General features: G+C 38.6%; 1 protein-coding gene across 1 annotated transcript in view; it reads right to left on the bottom strand.

The window, feature by feature from the left end:
* Positions 1-221: 221 nt before the first annotated feature.
* Positions 222-23,199, bottom strand: part of smarca2 (SWI/SNF related, matrix associated, actin dependent regulator of chromatin, subfamily a, member 2) — a 50,279-nt gene continuing 27,301 nt past the window's right edge. The window contains exons 24-34 of the mRNA XM_036599015.1: positions 22,915-23,081; positions 21,847-22,010; positions 21,118-21,345; positions 18,072-18,149; positions 17,727-17,945; positions 9,480-9,697; positions 7,034-7,139; positions 6,577-6,678; positions 5,507-5,630; positions 2,954-3,090; positions 222-1,360 (exon numbers count right to left, since the gene is read on the bottom strand). Of these exons, the coding sequence (XP_036454908.1) occupies positions 1,325-1,360; positions 2,954-3,090; positions 5,507-5,630; positions 6,577-6,678; positions 7,034-7,139; positions 9,480-9,697; positions 17,727-17,945; positions 18,072-18,149; positions 21,118-21,345; positions 21,847-22,010; positions 22,915-23,081 (1,579 nt within the window). The 3' untranslated portion in view covers positions 222-1,324. The remainder of the gene's footprint in view (positions 1,361-2,953; positions 3,091-5,506; positions 5,631-6,576; positions 6,679-7,033; positions 7,140-9,479; positions 9,698-17,726; positions 17,946-18,071; positions 18,150-21,117; positions 21,346-21,846; positions 22,011-22,914; positions 23,082-23,199) is intronic.

Here is a 23,199-nt window from a genome sequence, read left to right as displayed (position 1 = left end):
ATTCAGTGTGAAAGGAAAACATCTGTGGCAGATCTTTAAATCTATTATGCATCTGGTGGGGAACACAGACAAACTTGGTAAACATTGTTCTTTACGATAACAACAGCTGTATAAATGAGCTATTTAGTTGTTTTATATTGAGTCTTCACATAAGCTTTTCAGCTACTTGTGATAATACCTCCTGGATGAGGTATGCCAAAGATGTCAAAGAACAACAAACCTTCAAAATCTGACATTTATTTACTTTGGGCTATGAGATACAACCACAAAGACATTGTGCAAAGAAAGCAAAGATTGACACTTCAGAAAAGGTGACAAGCAGAGTATGTATATAACGGCAACAAGATGACAGACATTAGGAGAGAAAAACAGACACTAATACTGGTATACGTAAGCTCATGAACAAGACAAAAAAACAGCATCAACTTCAAAATAATTAGATACATGTTCATATCAATATATCAATACAGTATCAAGGCTTACAATGAGTTTTTTCCCCAAAAAATTGTTCTGCCTCTTAACAAAACCGCAAACCTTTGAAAAGAGAATACAAAAATATCTGTGAGAGTTGGTATTAAAGGCGAGACACAAGAGAGGCCCGAATGAAGTGAACAGACGAAGTCTAGAAGTCTGTTATGTCTAAGTGAATCTCAAAAAAACACTGGAGAACCTCCTCAGGCCTCTCCAGCTGCTGAAAACAGCATCAGGTCAATCAGCGGACTATATCAAAGACTAATCCCAAGATATCCCTTCACTTCTTAAATCTCTGCTTAGCTTGTTACTAATAATCACAACAACACGTAAGTTTAAGGGCATGAACTCATGTGGTGGGAACATCACTTTAAGTGTAACTGCCAGAGAATATGAATACAAAGAGCTTGGTTTGACCATGTGCATCTATATTATCAAATAGAAACTTTTAGATATAAATCTTTTTATTCTTTTCCTTTTGGTAGCTTATAAATGAACTATGAAGCTTTTCTGCCCTTCTTCTCTCCAACCACACATTAATGTGTTTTTAGGTAAAGTATGTAAAATATTGCATAAGGGATAAAATACATACAAGAATACACAATCAGTTTCCTCAGTATGTGTAGTGAAGCCACATGATGGATTGATTAAACAGCCACTTGTGAAAAAAGCAGTACCTCTACTGCACTGGAGAGAACAAGCCAATGAATGTGACTTCTGAAACCAAGCAGAAAAACAGCAGAGGAGCAGATGCTGGTGATGGAAAAAAAGAGAAAAACAACGAAAAAAAAAACAAAAAAAGAATTAGGAAATAATGGAAGGATCAGGCGACTATCAGCTGGTCTCGTCCTCATCACTCGTCTTCTGTGGGGCTGCCCTCAGACTGCTCCTGTGAACACACCAAAGAGGAAGAGAGAGTTTAGGAGAAATTCAGGCTAGTCTCAACACAGTCCCAACAAAGGCTCAACATAGTCCCAACATAGGCTCAACACAGGCCCAACAGACTCAGCATACACTCAACACATTCCCAACACAATCTCAACATAGGCTCAATGTAGGCCCAACACAGTCTCACTATTTGCTCAACATAGGCTCAACACAGGCCGAACATAGTCTCAGCATACACTCAACATAGACTCAACACATTCCCAACACAATCTCAACATATGCTCAACACAATCTCAACACAGGCTCAACACAGGCCCAACACAGTCTCAGTATATGCTCAACATAGGCTCCACACAGGCCGAACACAGTCTCAACATACACTCAAGAAAGGCTCAACACATTCCCAACACAATCTCAACATAGGCTCAACACAGGCCCAACAGACTCAGCATACACTCAACATGGGCTCAACACATTCTCAACATAGGCTCAACACAGGGCCAACATAGGCTCAACACAAGCCAAATAGTAGGATGTTCGTTCCATTTTTGCTATTCAAATGTCTTCTTTTAAATGAACATTATTTAAAATATTTTGTACTGTTATGAATAAAATATGAATAAAACATGGAAGGTTTAACATTTGTTTATTGCATGCAGTCAGAATGTGAAGACAACTTTTACTGAGGGAACCAGGTTCAGCAGCGTCAGCTAATTACAGAAGGTAATCCACTTTGGAATTATGGGCAAAAACAACAGACATTACAAAGTCATACAAGATTAAAATCATGAATCTTGTTGGCAATAACCTAATTTATTTTACCCCCCACTGTAAAAATAGTTCAATTTGAATAAGAGCAATGATGCCTGCAATTACAGCTATTAGTCTGGATATGAAAATTGTAAATATCATTTTGGTAAATTTATTGACTATTTTAACCATTTTAAATAATACTAGTCTAGGCCAACTTGTGACATACTTGGCTCACCCCATTCTCAAATTCTGGCACAGCCACTGTCCGACACTGACAGCTGGCCTGAGGAGACTCATTACATGCAGGGGCTTGGCTATATACGTACCCATCACTCCTAAATAATGAGCTATGCTGACACCCTTAAGGGTCCCATAAGGGTCTCAGCGCTACATGAAACCTGACATTCTGACTAGAGTTGACCAGACAAAAATATAAGAAAGGAATGTTCTTGGGAAGTAAGAGTCAGAAAAGACTTACGTTTTCCTTGTAAACTGCAGCAGAAGGGACAGAGACAAGAAGTGAAAAAAGGAGAATAAAGAGTACATGCGGGCAATCTTGATACTAATCAATACCTGGGCCTGATAAACAATCTAATATTTTATATAGCTCATAGATTAGAATTGGGACAATGACACTGAGAAATTCTGATATATGGCCATCATATTTTTTATAAATCTCAGAGTGGTCATTACTTAACTAACATAACTGCTGACCTAATAGTCTGCAGACTATAATAATTAAACAAAAAGGGGTTTTGGCATCTGAACAATCCTCAACATTTGTGTGAACACGAGATGAGGAAATAACAGGTAGTGTACGCTGATGGTAATATGGACCTACATTCTCCTCCTGCTCCTCGTCGCTGTCATCGTCACTGACCACAGGTTTGGCTTTGGCCCGGCTTGGCCGCTTCTTGCCTTTGTCTTGGCTGCGCTCCTCTCGCTTGCTCAGCTTGATCTTCACCTTCACCGACTTGGCTAGAATGGAAGCCCAAAAAAAAAAAAACACCAGTTATGTGCCAAGGAACAAGATAACAGGCCAGACTAACAGCCAAATTTTGCCTTATGATTTTTGATGTAAAATTAAACATTCTCTCAGGTTCTCTTAATACAAGCATGTCCTGCCAGTAACCCCACCAAAAATAAACAACTAATTAATAATTTAAAAAGAGACATCATAACTCAGACAGTGCGTTTAAATAAGCTGAGGCAGAACGAACATGAAAGCCTTCTCTGGTGACAGGAAAAGCTAATTGTGTATGAAAGTTGTGGAGTGGTGAGATCGAAGCATACACAGAAGCTTTCTTCTTGTTTTCGGCTGATGTAACTGTATGAAACCACTATGTGCACTTAAGTTCTGTTTGAGCTCCATCATTTAGTAATTATTAGGTAATGGCACTTGTCTGTTCAAGGGTTTTGAAGAACTAATTCTCACTTTTATAATATTGTCTTTTGAAGGTCCTACAAAAGTGGCAAGTGGGTCATTTCTGAATATTCTTTTACCTGAAAGCTCAATATTTTTGAAAGTATGAAGCTTATTATGTAGTTGTTCACTGCACAGAGTAACAAATGGAATCCATCAAGTGACTTTGCAAGAATTTCAATACTGTGCAGAAGTCAGAGACCTCCCTTCACTTATTTAATTTCCAATCAAGACGGTTATTGAGCACATTTTTTTTTAAATTATCAGCATTTCAAAAAAAGAGAAAATATATTTAACAACAATTTACACAGAACCTCAAACTTTTTCAGTATTAAGTCTATCTACCATTTCCCTTTATTACAGCTTACAAAAGCAGACTTGCTTTCAGTTTTCAAGAGATGTTTTCCACATCTTCAATTTAAAGTTCAGTTTTAGAAGTTGGTTGCAGTTTCTGCTTCTCATGATACAAGTAATCTCAAACACATTCAGTGATGTTGAGGTCTGGACTGTGGTCAGTCCATTGTTCTGAGAACGGTCAGTCCATTGTTCTGAGAACACCAGCGGCTTCTTTGTCTTCTTTGTCTATTTCCTTTTCTCAGAAATGGGTTCTTGACAGCTACACATTCTTTCTGATCCACAGTGTTAAGTTGCCTTCTAACAATGGAAGGATGGACAGTCTGATTTGCTCCTCTCTCTCAAAGATGAAAGCCTGAAGTACTGTTTATCTGATGGGAACAGTTTTGGTGGTCTACCAGGTCTTGCACAGTTGTTAGTAGTCTCATTTTCTGTAGACCTGTTAATAATTTTTGAACTCCAGGTTTACAAACTCCTATTATTCACTTATTGTCCTTTGATTTTCCCCTTCCTTATGCAAGTGGATTATCTTATATTTAATCTCTTCAGAAATATCTCCAGAAAAATAAAAGCTGTACTTCACCCTTTTGCGGGCAAAACGGTAGATCACTTTTAGCCTTCATAACTTCAGAATGGTTTAAGATACAAACATGATCCACATATCAGGACATTCAGCAGACCCGCCCCTAACTAGCAAGCCTGACATCATCGAGCAGCATCAGTGAGTAATTCTGCTTGGAAAATCACCTAAAATCCTGATATTATTGCTCTGCTGTTTAGCCTTCATATTCCAACAAAGGGTTAAAACAGCGACATGATTCACACATCAGAACACTCATCAGACTCTGCCCTCACAATCCAGAGTGATTTCATCCACCTGTAACCATCCATCAGCCAGCAATTCAGCTCCAAAATCACCCAAACCCCACTCGCTACTGTTATATTACATCTCTGCTTTTAGCCTTCATATTATAAACAAAGGGCTTTCAGTTCACATTGATTTTGAGTATTAAAATGATCTGATATTAAATATGCAATTCAATTTGTAATTAAAAATAAAGCCTGTCTTGCTGTGTTTTAGAGTATCCAAGAGGACAGAAAATCAATAAAAAAAAACATGTCCGCATTATGTTAATTGTTTTTTTTTTACTCATAACCAACAGAATGAATCATCAAAATTATTGCACTTTCAGCTCACAGGCACTCCAGACTAACAATTTCTGAAAAGATAACTACTACTGCACTTGTTTTCAAGATCTCCATAATTAAAAAAGTACAAAATTTTGCAGGCGCTAGGTAAATATTTGATCAGAAATGACCCAAATTCATAAAGATATCAAATTTCTGTTAGCATTTACATGGCAAACAATGGCGTATCTGAGTAGCACAGGGTCTCCTGAAAATAATAACATATGGCATTTGTAACTGTCACATGTAAATACTTTATAATTGTAATTGTAATTGACCCGAAAAATACCAAAAAAATTGTCCGAAATTTTAGGTTTGTAAGAGTTAATGGCAGTTTTAAACAAAAATTAAAGAAATGAAGAGTGGTCTCTGACATTTGCACAGTACTGTACAGAGAAAAATAAATCTTATCTTCTTAAAAAATCTTACACTCAGCCTCTGACTCCTCATCATCATCGTCATCATCATTGCTGTCGTCTTCGCTCTCTTCTTTGGCAATCTTCTGCCGGGCACTCTTAAACACAGACTGCAGTACGATGGAGTCCTCATAGATCTGAAGAAAACAGCATGTCAGTCAAAGCTTGAAGACAACAACAAGGACCTCGCTGCACTGCTGAAGAAACAGCGCCGTGTTCAAGCATAAAGGATCTGTGTCAGTATTTCTGTGGGAATGTCTGAGCTTACACAAGCCTAATAATGACACAGTAATGCAGAAAAAATGGATAAGGAACAGGTGACAGACACAACTTGAAAAATTCACTCATACAAATAAAAAAAATCAAAGCCTTATTTTCTAGAGTTGGATGAGTAAATGTTTATATACAACAGCAAATGCTTGCATGCAATCAAGTTGTTCGGATGCAGAGAATTCATTGTCCTACAAAAATGTGGGGAGAGTTGTTTTTAAACATGAATTCCCTCTACAGATGTGACCATCTCACAGCAGATAAAATGCTGGAATCAATTATAGAAATGAGGATTCTGGAACATAATTCCATTCTTTCTGGCAAAGAAACTGAGGGCACTTTTATGGTAATCCAAAAGAAACATGCAAAAAGAAGATTATAAGTGGAAAGAGATGCTAAACTTCCAAATGTTCAATATCTGCTGACGCAAATCCAACTGTACTTTTGGTCCGAATGGAAGGGCAGAGTTCTCATACAAAAATAGTCTGAAAGAAAACAGGGTAAATTCTCTAAAGGGCAAAGCTTGGCAAGCTTCCTTAACGGTGCAATACATGATGACAACAACATATCCGAAAGTCCTTAGGGAAACAGTATAAAACATCTTCACACAAGTAAATAATCTGAAGCATCTCCATATGCTGGTGTTGATTTTTCAGTGTGAGCTGAAAAAAAGGTATATATTGTTCTACAATTTTGCTGTCCATTGTGCTACGATGTCCAACCCCTGAAGCGAATGAAATCTTTCCATAGTAGTCCTTGACATCTCTTATGTAAGATAATAGAAGTGGGCATTACATGCTTTCACTCACTCACCTGGGAACCTTCCAGATTGTAGGTTTGAGCATTGTGACAAAGAAGCATTACGTCCTTCTCCAAATCGCCCAGGCTTCTGTACTTATGGTTACGCACTCTCTCCTACAAACACATCACATCATGTCTCTAACATTTAAAGCACTTCACAGCCTATAAACCAACTATGGCATCTATTAAAAATGGGCAATTACATTGCTGAAGAGAAAAGGAGACAATGGTAGCATTGCATAACAAATTGAAAAATAACACATTAACTTGTAAGCACTTAGTATTATCACATCTTGCATTGTGCACTAAAAATCCAATTAAAACCTTCATGCCTAGTTAATCCTATTATCACACTCCCTAAGAAATGAAAGTGTCACTCAACCTTTTATCATGCAATAGCATGTCACAACAGTGAATAAAGAATGAGAGGTTGAGAATCAAGTTATCTTGCGCTTGCATGGGCTTTTACCTTGATCTTCTTGAAGTCCACCGGCTTCCTTATCAGTTCATAGTACTCTGGGAGCTCCTTCCTGGAAGGCAGCTGCACAAAGACTTCACTAAGCTGCCGGCCTGATCTGTAATCGGACACAGAGAGCCAGGTTTAGTTGGATTCCTCTGGACAGCGTGAAGATTAAGAGTGGAATATGTGGTTGAGAAAGATTTTCTGCTGGCTTCTGATCTACAGAAGATCTTGCTATATTGGTTTGTTTACATCAAATGCAAAACTGCACTACCTAAACCTCTTATTTAATGCCATGGGTTGACTCCGTGACTTTTACAAAACAGTAAACAGACATATAGAGGCAAAGCATATATAACCATCTAAGGCCAAAAGCATTCCCACACTTTTAAGAAGTTATGATTTCCACTGGGTTTGGGACAAACACAAACATATTTCTGGTAGCTGTTGGAATCCTATATCACCCGCCTGATGGAATTCGTTATAATTTAGTTCCTCAAAATAAATAAAGTTATAATATAAACAATATAACTAATTAGAATTTAGTTACCTAAATTTAGGCAAGTGAAATAAATCAAAGCTAGAAAGGAAAACATGATGTAAGCTCAACCATGTCTTCACTAACAGAGCCAAACTGAGTAGTTCCCTTCCCCCCTTCTCCCTCTCCAGCCAGAAGAGTTAGTGTCTGCCAAGACACGTAGCAGGACCTACACTCAAAACACAGATGATTCATTATCCATTTCATGACTAAATCAGGGTTCATACTGGTGCAATTACAGTGTGCTGGACCTGTCAGATTACTGTTGGGGGTTTTTTTGGAAGGATGCACATCATTATGGTCACGACCACTTACCATCAAAGTTTAATGCTTGGTTTAAAACAATTCTACTTATTAAAAAAACTATTGAGGATGGAATTTAAGTAGCAGTATTTCTGTATTAGTCACACCATCCCCAATGTTTCAAATACACAGAGACCGTATTACACAGATCCAAAGCAATTACCATAAATATTTCTCCAATTTAAATAACAAATGCTCTGATACCTGAAGTACAACAGGGAGCAAGTTATGTAAGTTATCTTGTTTCTAATTAACACCAACAGTGAGCTCATTGCAGGGAAGCTGTCAGGGATACAGACAGGTGAGCATGTATTTTAGCTGGCTAATTTATCAAGCTTCATCCACTCTGATGAATTATTGATTTAGAACATGAATGCATGTCACTTAAATGGTCAGGAAGGTAAACAAATTAAGATGCAAGATCTGATCTGTGCAACCTAAAGACTTTGTCAGTTTGGAAGTTGTCATTACAACAGATTAATAAAAAAAGGACTAGCGGCCTCTTGTAGAATAAGAAAATGTATTTTGATACCCTATTAGTCTACCAATGGGCTTAACATACATTAAAAAAATAAAAATTCAAAACTAACATTCTCCCACCTCTAATGAAGACTTTTTAAATATACTTTAACCTCCTTCCTTGGAGACTGCATCATAAAAAACAATCCAAATATATATATATCATTAATATGTACTATAATAAATTAAAAAACAAAATATCAATGCTTTGGCCTGGATTTATCAATATAGCTTTTTTTTTTACCCAAAATACCATATTTTTCCCCAATCCAAATGAATATTTTTTCATACATATTGTTACCCTCCTTCTTGAAGACTGCATGACGAAATTCAATCCAGATATGACTGAGTGAGGATTGCACAGTGAAATCTGAGCCTTCATACTCGTCGCTGTTTCTAAGAAGTAGGTCTTATCCAATTACAATTCCTCCACTGTCCCAACAGCAAGTGGAACCAGACTTCCACAGTTGCATGGTGCGACTGTCAGCCAAAGTCCTGTCTGAAATTCTCCGCGGGCCACAGCGATCATGGCTCTGTTAAATCATTCCAGCGTATTCCGTGCACGTGACTGGTAGAAGGATAGCCTCCCCAGAGGACGTAGACTTCAGAGTGGAAAACGTGTGCGAAAAGCCAAAGCGCAGCTACAAGAATCAGCTGCAATTAAGACGCTCACTGAAAAGACCACACTTGGAAAGTTAAGGAATGTGACTTTATGGAAAGCAGGTAGTGGATTCTTGGAAAAAAAATGCTGGGGTGGGTGCTGAGAGGTGGAGAAGACGAGGCCAGTGGGAGCATATTTAAGGAGAAGAAACACAAGCGCTGCCAGTGAAGAAAGCACAGTACATTGAGTACAGAATAACAGACAACCCAGCTTTCCATAAGAAGAGTACACCAAAAATGACATAGGCCTATCAGAATTCCCAGGACATTACATCACCTCCAATAAAAATGAAATCATCCTGGCTGTATGTTGCTGTGTACTGGTGTCATTGCTATGGGCTAGTTTGAATTGACAGTCAAAACAATGGGATGGGTCAAATTTTAACCAAAGGAAGTCTTAGCTTATAGGCAGAAAAAATATTTGCTTCCTCTTACCCATCTCTGTAGTTGATGACAGTCTCAATGATGGCAGTCATCTGTTTGGTGAGTTTTGGGGGATTAGGGGAAAGCTTCTCGGCCGGGGGGCGTCCTCTCCTCTTCTTGGCCTTTTCCCCATCTTCACGTCTGCTGCCTTTGTCCACATGTCTCCTCCGTTTACGCTTTTTCAGACGGATCTCTTCCTCCATCTCCTCCAGGTTGCCATCTTCAATGGCCTGTTGGATCAAAAAGAGAAGAAGCTATGACTGGAAAACAAACTCTGGCTCCAAGAATTCAAAATATTGGAAACGGTTACTGAGCGGCATTCACAATGGGAAAAGTAATGTATCTGCTAAAAACTAACTACACAATAAGAAGTTAATTTCCACATAGTTCATGATGTACAACATATAGTATGATATCATTTGTTAGGAGAATGCATATGAAATAATGGGAGTTTAAGTGCAACAGACTGAATAGTGCAAGAGATGTGAAATTTCTTTTGCAATTCATTTTCTTACATACAGTATACAGATAAAAGAAAATCCTGCAATTCAGTAAGTGCAAGTCTCTCTAATCGAGCTGCTGTGCATCACAATGAATCTTTGATTTGAAGCCCGAGCCAAATCTCATCTGTCATGGCAGTGATCTCTCATTAAATTTGGTAGCTCTCTATCTAGAGGTGACTAAAACTACAGAATAGGCTATGCCTGATTACACTGCTCAAATATGGGGCCATTAGGAGTCTCATCATTCTTATAACCTGGTTTGATTGAGCTGAGTGTAATAATGTGGTAGTGATCTTAATTAGACCCATCTATCTGCCATGTTCTCTCCTCCACCTCCGCTTTTATTACAAAGACAGCTTGTCCTACTGTGAGTACACTTGGTTTGAATACTCATCATTCTCCTCAGGTGAATTCTCTTAGATCTCTCCTTAGAGACATATAATACATATAATGCCTTCCAGAATTGTTGGCATCCTTGGAAACGAATGGTAAAAAAGAGCATGAAAAAGGTCTTTGTTGTTTATCATCTTGATTTTATATTGAAAATCTGAAAGAAATCTAACCTTTCATAGGTAAAAATATTTTTAGAAATCCTTATAGAAAAAAATATTTCTGAAACACACTTAAGAACTCTTTAGTGGTAACTCATGGCTATCTAGTGTACCATCACTGTGGGAACATCAGAGAATACACAAATGAAACAACAGAATGTTTACCTTCATAAATTAGGCAAACAGCTCCACAACTAAAAACATCCATCATCACTATTAGGTCAAGTGGCCAAATTAACAAATTAGCCATCTTGCTTCCTAGCTATCTTTACCCAGTCAGATGTCTACAGTCACACAGAAATGTGTAGAGTCGAGCAAAGCTGCATTTTTACTTGAGAGTAAAAATATGAGCAAAACACCATTCTGCTAGCATACATGCTAAATATGTTTGAAATAGTTATATAGCTACAAATAGGCAAACTTTAGGTGTGCTGCCCTCTAAACATGTTACATCACCAAGTTTTCATGAGGCTCATCATGTGTCTCAATAAATGGATTTACAACCTTCTTTTATTTACATTTATTTGCCTCAACTCAATGTGACCAATTCACATTTTGCTTATTGCAGCGTAACCGTGAAATCTAATGACTGCAGAAAATGATCGTAGTCAGCTTAAATAATTGCGAATATCTCAAATAATTGTGATGAGGTGATGATGTAATAATAGAGGCCTACTTACAGTATTTTATTTTAATGAATTATAAAAAAGTTTCAGGTTCATATTCAGGACTGCTACTGGGGCTGGACAACGTTAACTTAGCTAATGTTACTGGAATTTGTTTAATGAGTCTGAAGTTAGTTTCTTTCTCTCACATACAGATTTCTTTATGTGGTAGTTTTCATATGATTGGTGCAAAAATATTAATATGTTTAATATGTATATTAATGATCATTGCTTCTTTATGTCTTCTGTTACCTCATGCAGCATTATGAGAGAAGACTCTGATATTTTGCCAAAGAGAGGTCGAAGAAACTACCAAATTCAAAGTGCTAATAATTAGGATAAGTGTTTTTGAGTACTTTTTTGAATAATTTTACCTACAGTGTAAGAGTGGAAACGATGTCAATACAATTGGAATGCACTGTGGCGAGTTCCTATCTTTTCTATTGTATTTAACTGGCAAATCGTCCTTTCATTACGTTATTTCATGTAAGGAATTCAGCAAGTTGCAAAAAATCAAGCATACAGCCATGCGCCTTTGTAACAAGTCTTTTTTGTCCTCCTACAGCTGATCTGATCAACTGTAACTTATTGTGAAGTGGAAATGTCCAGAAGCAACAACAGCTTGGTGGGCCACGCAAGTTTATAAAACAGAAATGGCAATTCCTGAAGTATGTAGCGTATAAAATTATCTGTCCCTGTTTGACACTCACTACCCAGCTCCAAACTGCCTTTGGAAGCAATGTCAGCACAAAACGTGTTCAGAAGGAGCTTCACAGACTGGATTTCAATAGCTGAGCATCTCCATACAAGCAACAATGCCAAGCATCAGGTTGAATGGTGTAGCAAACTGCCATTGGACTCCAGAGCAGTAGAAATATGTTCTTTTGATTTATCAATCATGTTTCATCATCTGGCAGTCTGATGGACAAATCTGGGATTGCTGCATGCCAGAGGAACGCTACCTGCCCAAATGCATTGTGCCAATTGTAAAATTTGGTTGAGTTTCTTAGTTTCAGGGAAGGAAAATCTTTAATGATACAGTCATGGGCATTCTAGTGAAGTGTACTTCCAAATTTGCTCTAACTGCTTAGTGCAGGTTACTGTAAGAGCAATTCCATATTACTACCCATGGTTTTGGAACGAGAGATTCAACATGCACATATAAACGTGATATCTGTGTGTCCACACACATTTGGCCATGCAGTGTTTGACACATGGTGGATCAGTTCAAAATACTGTAAGACTGCAGGTTCAAAAAACAAAAGCATTATTTTAATAGCCTGGGTATCGTACAGACAAGGACAGCTGGAATTCAAAGAGTTCAACTGCTTAGTGCTTTGTGCCTAAATGCCTGGTTGTCCTTTTACGAAAAAAACAAGAAAAAATAGAGAGTCCAGCATAGTTAAAAATCTACAAGAACATGTGCACTGCACTCTTTCAAAACCTTACAAAACACCCCAAAATAAACTAAATCATCACCACCACTGATTGAAAAACTCAAGGTACATTTGCTCTGATGATTATTCCATTTTCTAGCTTTACTTTCCTGTCCCTTTTAGTCCTTTATATTTGCGCTAGAATCCCAGTACATAATTGATTTATCACCACAATCAAAGCCTAATTCTCAGTATTAATCCAGCACACCTGCTAGAATTTGAAGCCAGGTGCTTAGAAAGCAAGATGAATCCTCTGAGACAAATCAGTAAGCAGGTGCTGTCAGATTTCCAAATGTAAAGGTCTCATGTTGTGGAAAACACAATTTTGCTCTTTTGCACTTTTAATTTTTGCACTTCTATGGCTGATTAGAAATGAGATGATATCCTCATGATGTAAATGAGGCCAGATTAAAAAAAGCTTTTTTCCCTTTTAGTTGAAATAAACAGGAGCATTCAGAAGAATCTATGAGCACAAAATAATATGACTTTTTCCTTTATTCCTCCTATCTGTCAGAGAGGATGTTTAAATAAGCAATCAGATTTATCCTACAACCTACAATCCCATAAGAATTACCTAAACAACATTAGGAACTATCATTTTCAGTCATTCTTTTTCTGCAGTTTCTTTCATTCCATCTGTCTTCCTGTATTTTGGATTACTAACACAAAGGATGTCTGCTATACGAACAGTTCTGGCCTGCAAGCCATTACTTAATGTAAAGTCTTTATATTTCCACATATTTTTTTTTAAATAATGTTTTAAGAAATGATATATTTGATTAATAACATTTTAGACAACGACTTGTTCAAAATTTAATGAAACATCATATTGCTAAATAATTTTGGAATTTAACAAAAACTGCCAATGCTACCAAAAGAAATGCCGCTTTGGATCTGAAAGAGTTCTTATTGATTAGCTGAACCAATTTATTTGGCTTACTGAAATGTGCCGGAACGCTCATCCCGTGTTGTGCAAGTGTACAAGCTGCTGTCCACTATATTTAATGTAAAACAGCCCTGACAAAGTGATCAAGTGATTTTTCCAACCCTGTAGCAACAGTTTTGGGAAGGAACTTTTCTGTTTCAGCATGACCGTGCCCTTGTGCACAAAGCGAGGTCCATAAAGACATGGTTTGGCAAGTTTAGCGTGGAAGAACTCCGCTGGCCGGCACAGAGCCCTGACCTCAACTCTACTGAACATGTCTGGGATGAACTGGCATGTCAACTGCAAGCCAGGACTTCTCATGCAACATCAGTGCCTGACCTCATAAATGCTCTTTTGACTGAATGGGCACAAATTCCCACAGACACACTCCAAAATCTTGTGGAAAGCCTTCCCAGAAGAGTGAAAGCTCTTATAGTTGCAAAGGGGAAGGGCAACGTCACATTAATATCCATGGTTCAGATACCCCAGTGGTAAAGTATTATGTTAACACTTTATGTAGCTTAATTCTTAGCACAAAGTAATAATAACCAACAATATTAGCTATGTCAGTAGATTCACACTGTAGACTATGTGGAGAGCTTAAGGGTTGTTGATTTATCATGAACAGCTTAATCTTGAAGTGTACAATGACAAAGTTTTCTCACCAAAAATGACCACAAAGAAGTTACTGCACTCTTCTCTAATACAAAATAACAACGGCACACAATAAAGACATTGGGTAAAAATGTATGCTTCTAAAATGTCCTGTTGTAATCTTGTTATCGGGGTTGGTTCACTGCAGCATAGAGATTGTAACTAAACCTTAAAAGAAAACCCCAGATCAGCCATGACACATCTAGAGCCAAAATTTTGCTTCTTTAGTTTAGGCTAATGTTGCTAACATACAGTAGAATAGACCATTTTCACACTTTTGTTTTCGTTAATGCAGAAGAATAAATAGTAGCGTTAAGCGGCTGCTGGTCGCTCTGTAAACAATAGCTGACACTGCCCAAAATCATGGCTGCATTCCCAAATGCTCCAATAATTCAACTAAACAGCCATACCTGTGTTTCAACTTGATCAAATTTGGACTGGAGAGCAAATGTGGGCTGTACAGTAGGACAGATTAACTCACATTTGTGATTAAAAATGCTCCCCAGCTCCAAGACACATATTTGTTCACTGGCATATTTACAATCCTGGAGATTGTCATCACAGAGGTTTGCTTAAAAACCTTGAGAAACAGTCACCACAGTAGCTTGGCGATTAGTTCACTGTAATGTAGAAATACAATGCTGTGTTTCTGTGCTAGTTGTGGTGTTCAGGGCACTTGTTAATGTTGCTAATGTTTACATGGGCTGAGTAAGAAGAATTAAGCCTGGTGGACATTTTTTTCTCCAAAATGAAGCACAATCAGAGCAAATCTCTTTACGGATGAGTGATGTGGTGTTGAGCATCAAGATCCGCTTCTCTGCTTTGCAAAACTTAATGCAGCTGCTTTGACACGGAGGTGCGCTTTCAAATGTGAGATGCGTGGCACAGCTGTCTGCTGCACCGTACTCCGTTTACCTGGCTCGTCCTGGAGCGCGCACAGCGGTAAAGAGAGTCCAGAGCAGCAGACGCAGAAATTATTAAAAATTCAAATGTTTTAAGTTCTGCGCAACGCACTGGCCAAGTCAAACTAGCCTTTCCATCCATGTTGGAGGAACTACCAGACACTGCTCTCCCATTAAGTGCACTGAGGCCGAAGGAAGATTTTTGAGGGAGGCTAAAAACCGGTGACCCTCCGTTGCCGCTCTGTAAATGGAGCAGGCAGAAGTTCGATAACGCTATTATTTACAGCCGGATGTGACGACAGAGAAATTGTGAAAAAGGTCTATTCAACCGACACCCAGAATAGCGCAAATCGTTTCTGTAAAAATACCAATTGGGACACATCGACATAATTTACTGTGAACAATAAACATGATAAAAACTTCACTGCCACAGGCAGCCATTTTAGACAACACCAGGGATAGTATTCATAAAGCAGCCACAAATTAAAGAACTTAGCTTAGATTAGATTCCTTGGTAGCTACAACAGACCCTGTTGTCTAAAAAAGCTGCCTACAGTGTTCAGCAACACAGCAAAGTTTTGTTAATTTTTATAGTTCTCACTAATTCATATTGTGTCCTAAACCACATCAACAAGTCTGTGCAACATCAATTAAGACCTACATGTGGCTTGAGTGGGTTGAGAGAAGTTTTGGGCTATTTGGGTGACTACTGAGTTCTAGTGTTTGTTAGCAACATTAAATTAGAGCTGGAGTATAAAGAAGCAAAATTTGGATTCCGAATATGTCTTAACTGATCAATTACATCCAAGGTAACTGGAAAATTGTGTAAATTTGATTTTTCGCTATTCCTTCAAAGGCCTATTAACAAAAAAGTGTGACCCATGTTAAGGTGCAAAGAGTTCAGACAAAACTGTTGTTTTATGAAACCACACAAACATTTCTTAATTTTTTAAAGGGAAAAAAGAGGTACTATATAGGACCTTTGATGTGGTATTGTGGACAGTAAGTGGCTGCACCAATCAATCCTAAGAGCTAATCAGTTGGATCTACAGCACTTCCATTTTTACTTACCTAAACTGTGTGACTTATGTGCTCACATAGCCTTCAATGATACTGAGCGTTTAATCTGCTATCTAGCTTTTAGATTGTACTTCAATGTCCCCTAAGGTTGAAAAACAATCTACTGACTTCGTCTTGCAGCAACACAGTCAATTGTTTACTGAACCCATTCATGCACTGAAAGCAATTTGTTGAGCCACTGAGCCATGTAGATGTAAAGACATTCATTCATAATTCCCCATGTAAAAGCAAATTTGAATGACGATTTCCAGCAGCAGCTACAAAAGATGTTTGGTGGAAAGTAACAGCTTCCTTTTAATGCAAACTTCTTCCATGTTGATCCTTCGAGTTCAGTGAAGAATTAAGAATATTTCATTAGCACCAAGGCATGAAACATGATGACAATAGCAATTCTAAACTGCACATCATCCGGCAGTAAAAACAAGGTTATCTAGGTACCAGCAGCTGAAATGGAAAGCTCTCTCCCCCTCGTAAAATGTTTCAGCAAAAGCTAAAGCAAATCAGATTGCAGCATGTCAAACACCCTGAACGAATACTTCAGGCCTACATCCACTTCCTTTTTTTCTCTCTTCAGTTAGGCACTGTACACATTAACCATCATACCAATTTTTTCCAGACCTTGCGCTCTTTGTGCTAGAGCTTGGTCCTTGTTACCTTAAGACACTTCTAATCTCAGGGCTCCCTGCCTGGGACTAGTTTTCAGGAGCGTTGCTGTACCTCATTATCATCTAGTGAATCAGCTAGCCTTGTCAGTGTAAATGAGAATGTGCAATTGCAGCTTGGAGTGGATTGGGCAGTGAGGACGTGAGCTGGCATCTCAGAGGGGTTTGTGTGTCAGGAAAGAGCAGGTGAGCCATAGAAATCGGGAATAAGCTTGTTAGTAGCGAAAATCGGATTGGGTAGTTTTTTCAGTGTTGGAGATTAATTGAAGAAGGCATTCGATCGCCTGTTCAGTGCGAGCAGGCAGCATGAACGGGGGCTAACTTCTTGGTTAGCCCCACCAGCCGTGAAAAGACAGAGTGTTGTGGTTGCCTGACTAATTTATGTTGTTCTTCACAACTCTGCTCTTGACATTGCTGTGCAGAGACGCTGTAGAGAAGTTCAGGCCTAAACAGATTTAAAAGTAAGTCAAAATAGACACTGACTGCCTGTGATATTTATTTAAGTTCACTTGAAGTAACAAAGATAGCAAGACTGTGTGACACAGAACTTGGTTGTGGATGTTGTCAAAAGAGTCAAATACAGTTAATCTGCTGTTTTTTTCCCTTAGAAAACTTTTACTACATTCACCGCGTTCTCTTTACCGCCGGTCACCCTCAGAAACAGTGAGAGTGGGAAGTCAATTACTTAATTACAGAGTTCACTCAAGTGTTACACAGACCTACACAGGCTGCCCAATATGGTAAGTTAAAGACTTTGTGTTGCCAGGACAGGCTAACAGTTCACCAAAAAGCTGTTATATCTGCACAATATCAATTAAGCACTTAGACTTGTGGCACTATTTGTAAAAGTAGGTAAAATGTGGCAATAAGTAAAATCTTACCCTCAGCCACTGTTTCTCGGTCAGCGTGTCACTGTAGTCAACATCCCTGCGGTGGCGTGATCCGCGGCCAAAGATCTTCTCCTCTTCTTCCTCGCAGGTCAGCCGCTCCACCTCAGCGTCATCTTTGATGATCCAAGCCGGCAGCTCGTCCTCCTCCATCAGACGAGGCTTACGCTTGGGGTTACGGGCATCCTCGCGGCGCCGGTCCAGGTCCATGCGCTGGAGAAACAAGATTTGTCCTCATTGTGTCTCGTCTCCAAAAGCTTTCTAAACTGGCCTAAAGAACTGAGGAGTATAAAATGATGTGGTATAATAGAGGAAAGATGACTATCATGTAATGCTTACCATGAAAAGCTCAAATTCCTCCTCATTACGGGCAATCATTTGATTTAGTGTTTCATCGTCTGGGACTTCATCTTCCTCCTGAAACATATATAAACATTTAATTGAATTGGTCAAAAACGTGGTGGTTAAAGCTTCAATATTCAGTTTTCACTTTAACAATGTTGAACAGAAATGAAAACCAACAGAATATGACACTGAAGCAAGGGTGCTACTAGGCCTACATAATCGCATTATGACAATTATTTGACCCGATTACAGTTGTGTTTAGTTGTGTTATATAAATGAAATTATGTGTTTAGTTGTGTTATATAAATGAAAAGTAAGCAAAAACGGATTGAGACACATCATGGGTCTTACAAATCCAACAAAACTTCTAAATTCTGATTTTAAACTTTAATACATTTAGAGGGGTAAGTGATTATCCAAGCTTGAACTGTGTCTGGTGTCTACTAAATATTGACAACTAGGAAGCAAGATAGCTAATCAGCCAAATTGTACTTTGCACTTTATACGTTCCATACAACGAATTAAAAAGACAATTCAATTGTTTGCTATTATTTATATAATAATTAATCGTCAGCTAAAATTTCACAATTGTGACAGGCCAGTGTTATAATCTCTAGCAATAATGTCTTTACCTTTTTTAAAATAGATGTACTTTAATTCTGAATTATTGCTAGAGCCACTGACAACTATGTGGTGAAGGACATGTTTTCTGTGGATGTAGTAAGTACATTATTTACTTCTGTCATCATATCTTCATCAGTATAATGTTGATATTGCATTTTAGACCTAAATGCAAAGCAGGACCATCTATTTGACTCTGTGACTTTGACGGTAGTATGTAAAGACATACAAAGTGGCTAGAAAACTCCTGCGAAATGCAACCTGACACCTCTGACTTTTACATTGTTATTTTAGACTTTACAGATTTACATTGATTTGCAGCAGCACAAATACATCTTATTTTCGCATTCTCCTGACTCAGTAATGCTGCTACTTTAAATTTTAACAAAAACTCTTACATAGTACTACTTTAAAATCAGTAGGAAAAATGTTGGTAATTGATAAAACGGGGCCTGACAGCAGCACCAACTTGTGGAGACAAACAAATATTTAAGCCCCTTTCTACTGCTGTCAGTTTATACAAATAAAATTGCAGGGTTTCTCATCCAGCCAGAATCGATCGGAAACCGGCCTCTGTGTCACAGCTGAATGCTGCTTGTTCATAGGCAAATATTGATAGAGAGATGATGAACTGTAATTTGTTGTGCAAACTGCTGTGACAAGATAACAAAATGCACAACATACTTGTTTTCACAACTGTTCCAAAGAGTTTCAGGTCATTTGTGCCATGCAGCGTTCTCTGCTGAATGCTGAAGGTGGAAGTATTGCTCCCTGAGTGGTATCGTGTTTTATGAGCACACTCTACTGGTCAAATACTCTTGCAGTTCTGAAGTTACATACAATTTTTGCTAGCCGTGCTGTCCACTGAACACGCAAAGTATAACTGTAAAAGGCTATGAAAAAGTTAATTTCAGAAATTATTCATGTATTCTGAGAATTAATGTGCTAAATTATGGTATAATTCTGACCGTGAAAGTCAAAACATGTACACGGTGCATGCTGACAGCATTTGTAAGCATCTCAACGCTATGCTAGAAGGAAGGCAATGTCTTTGGGTATTCATCCCAACCCAGCATAATCCCTCCTGGTACTGCTAATGTGGAGGGACGCACTGTTCCCCACACTGATTTTGATACCTTAACTCAGGACATCGGCCAATAAGACTATATCTCAAATTCAAAGAAACTGAGAATTACAAGTTTATTTACAATCCAATCTTCTGTTTCTATATAAAGTGGGGCTCCAGACTCATGGCTGAAATGAGGGTGAGAGGGGATTTTCTAATGTGGCTCAATCACTCCTAGCAAACTGAGGAATCCAGGACACTCTACAAGTAGCACTGCAAATCGGAAGCACTTAACATCCCTATGAGACAAGATCTACATTACCACTTTAATATCTCAAAAACACTGTAACATCTGACACTTCACAATTAAATTTTTTTAAGCCTACATTAAACTGATAAAAATGCACAACAAGGAATTTTATTCCAATATGTTATTAGATGTATATACAGCATTTAGCTTCATTAATAAAAATACAAAGTGTGAATTTGAAATGTATCACACTTTGGAATAACACTCAATTTTGTCTAGCCAACAGCTTCGACAGTGGATCAGTCTCTTTTGGCTGACATCTTATCCATTTAATAAGGTCAGTATTGGTGCCGATACCATACCAATCTAGTAAACCAGATTGGTTCATCACTATAAGTTGGTTGTGTTCTTTGTTATGGAGTTCACTGATGAAATCAGGTAGTATAATGAAAGGCTGAATTGAACATTTGTGAGGACCTTGGAGGATTGGACTGATTATCCTCGTTTCACTGCAACTCAAACACAATATACTGTGAGCTACGATGAAGTCGAAGCAACAGCATTTTCTTCAATAGCTATGGTATCGGACAGGGCTGCACAATGCACAAGCTCTCAAACCAATCACTAAATGTTTTATCTTGACAATTCTCACAAGTCCCAGATTCTGAGAGTGCAATACAGTATTTTGCTGTATTTAGACTGATTTCATGCTTATAAACAAAGCATCTGTGCTATCTATCCTTAGTTCAGTGTTCTATTGTAACAAAATGCTATCCAAATGCAGCTGAGCTTCAGCATGTGCACTGAAAGTGCTGAAAGTAAGTAGCTTTGATAATTTAGCAAAAGAGCAGAGAAGAAGTAGTTCAGCAAAGCTGAACAGAGCTGCCAACTGACCTGAAAGAACTGTCTGCAAATGAGAAATGTGGAATACTCAGGCAGCAAGTCGAGGTGTTTTTGGGTGTCTTGTTTGGGTGAAGTTTTCTCAACACTGTGCATAAACTCAGTTTCTCTCCATTTTGATTTTAACAGAAGTTAGTGGAGGTATGTATATTATTGATCACAAAAGTCAAACAAGCCAAACTAGCTCTTTTCTGCAGACCTACCTCGTTCTCTTCTTCATGCTCAAGAATGGCCTGCAGGAAAGCCCTGCGCTCATGGCTAGAGGACTTTTGGTCAAACATGCCGGCCTGGATGACTTTCTGATCCACGTTGAGTTTGTACTTGGCAGCAGCCAGGATCTTCTCCTCCACACTGTTGACGGTGCAGAGACGCAAGACACGCACCTCATTTTGCTGCCCAATCCGGTGAGCACGATCCTGAGCCTGCAAGTCCTGGAGAGTCATGTTTTCAATGAGTTAAATGCTATGAAAAAGAGGTAAGGATTCAGAAAAGATTTGCTGATATGCATTCAGCAATTCTGTAAGGCTAATATGCAGCATCCTGAAGAGGGGATCTAAATATTTCAGAACCAGAGCAACATTTTTTGAATAAAATATCCATGAATAATTGGCTAAAGCTGTCCGCTGTAAGACCACATGAGGATATCTGAACTCCAGGTGTACCAAATCTGAAAAATCATGTTGAAATCCCTCTCATCCAAGTCTGAATGAAAATAATCCTCACACTCTGCAATTTTTCCCCAACTTTCATTCAAAACCACTAGGACGACATTAGGATGTAGCTCATAAGAGCACCGCTTATAAATGAGTGAGGTTACACTGCCTCCAGCATCTAGCTAAACATGCCACTCATCAGGTTTGCTGCAGTGTAGAGTCTCTAATTCTCAGTAATTACTAATTCTCACTAATTCTCAGAGGTTGTCAGAGACAGACCTGGTGGGGGTTCCAGTCACTGTCGAAGATGACAACAGTGTCAGCAGCCTGTAGGTTGAGGCCCAGGCCGCCTGCCCTGGTACTCAGCAGGAAGATGAAATATTGTGAGCCCTCATCATTAAACTTCTTCAGCAGTGTGGCACGGTCCTCAGACTTAGTCGTTCCTATGGGACGCGACAGAAAACAAACAAGCAGTTTTGTCTGGCTGAACTGGCTATGGAACAGGGATATGGTATGTCATGGAGACGTTGACTGTTTTCTTCCCCCTTGTCACTTGGTAAAGTATTGCTTGTGTAGTTTTCAGACATGAGGAGTGAAAAAGGTGACAAGTTCAGACACCAATCTCTTGTAGAAGGGTTCAGCAGAATTGTTCCTAGAGATTTTAAAACGAAATTCTGGTGCACCCTGACACTAAAATACAAATAACTGCTGGGGAATTGTTTAGTTCATTCAGTTTAACAACTAAGCAACTACAAGTCATGTCCAAATATTGTACTGTTTTCCAGGTAATTTGTTGTATTTTTTAAAAACCTGTCGCTTACTATACCATGTCAAAAGGTCAGTGTGTACAAAATTCGACAGACATCTCATTCTAAAACCTTTGCTCATCTATTGTGTTCTTCTGGCTCAATAAGGCTTGTTGTGCTTGGACTTCGATGACTGCCACTTTCCATGTAATCTGAAGACAGTTGCTATGCTCTCGTTGCGGTTATGTGCTGTGTTTCGGGGAGAGGAGGGATTCTCTCTCAAAATTCTCTGTTGACAGCAGACTTTCCTTGTCTAAAATTAAAAACTCTTTAAATCTACATGATTCACATGAATGGCAAATTCATTCAAAACAATTAATTTCACCAAAAGGTGATAAGTTTGCATGTATGAATTTTGAATGTAAGGAAGGTGTACTGAGCATAAGCACTGATGTTCTTTGATGTTCTTCAACAGTTCTTCACTGTAGATTCTACTTAACCCTTTAAACTGAGGCTTCTTAACTCCTTAAACTGTAGACTATTATCTATCTCATGATTTACTATTAAATAATAACACTGGTTATGCACTGAAAATGATCACCATCTAGTCGTAGGTAGAGGAAGTTGCGGTACGCGAAGTAATCCTCCATGATGGTCATTAGGGAGGTCATCTGACAGAAGAGCAAGACTCGGTGGCTGGTGGCCTGCAGCTTAGGCAGGATACGGTCCAGCAGCTCAAACTTTCCTGAAGCTCGGTACAGGTCAGGACTGGGAGGAGAAAAAGAGTAAAAATGTTTCACAATGCCACAGCACACCCCCAGAGTCTGTCAGTGTGAGAAGATGAAGGTTTTTGTGACCCACATATGAATCAGGTCATAACTAATCC

The sequence above is a fragment of the Colossoma macropomum genome, unplaced genomic scaffold, assembly GCF_904425465.1.
Source record: "Colossoma macropomum unplaced genomic scaffold, Colossoma_macropomum, whole genome shotgun sequence".
NCBI lineage: Eukaryota > Metazoa > Chordata > Actinopteri > Characiformes > Serrasalmidae > Colossoma > Colossoma macropomum.
The sequence above is the reverse complement of the archived record's forward strand: the minus strand, read 5'-3'. Positions and strand labels throughout refer to the sequence as shown.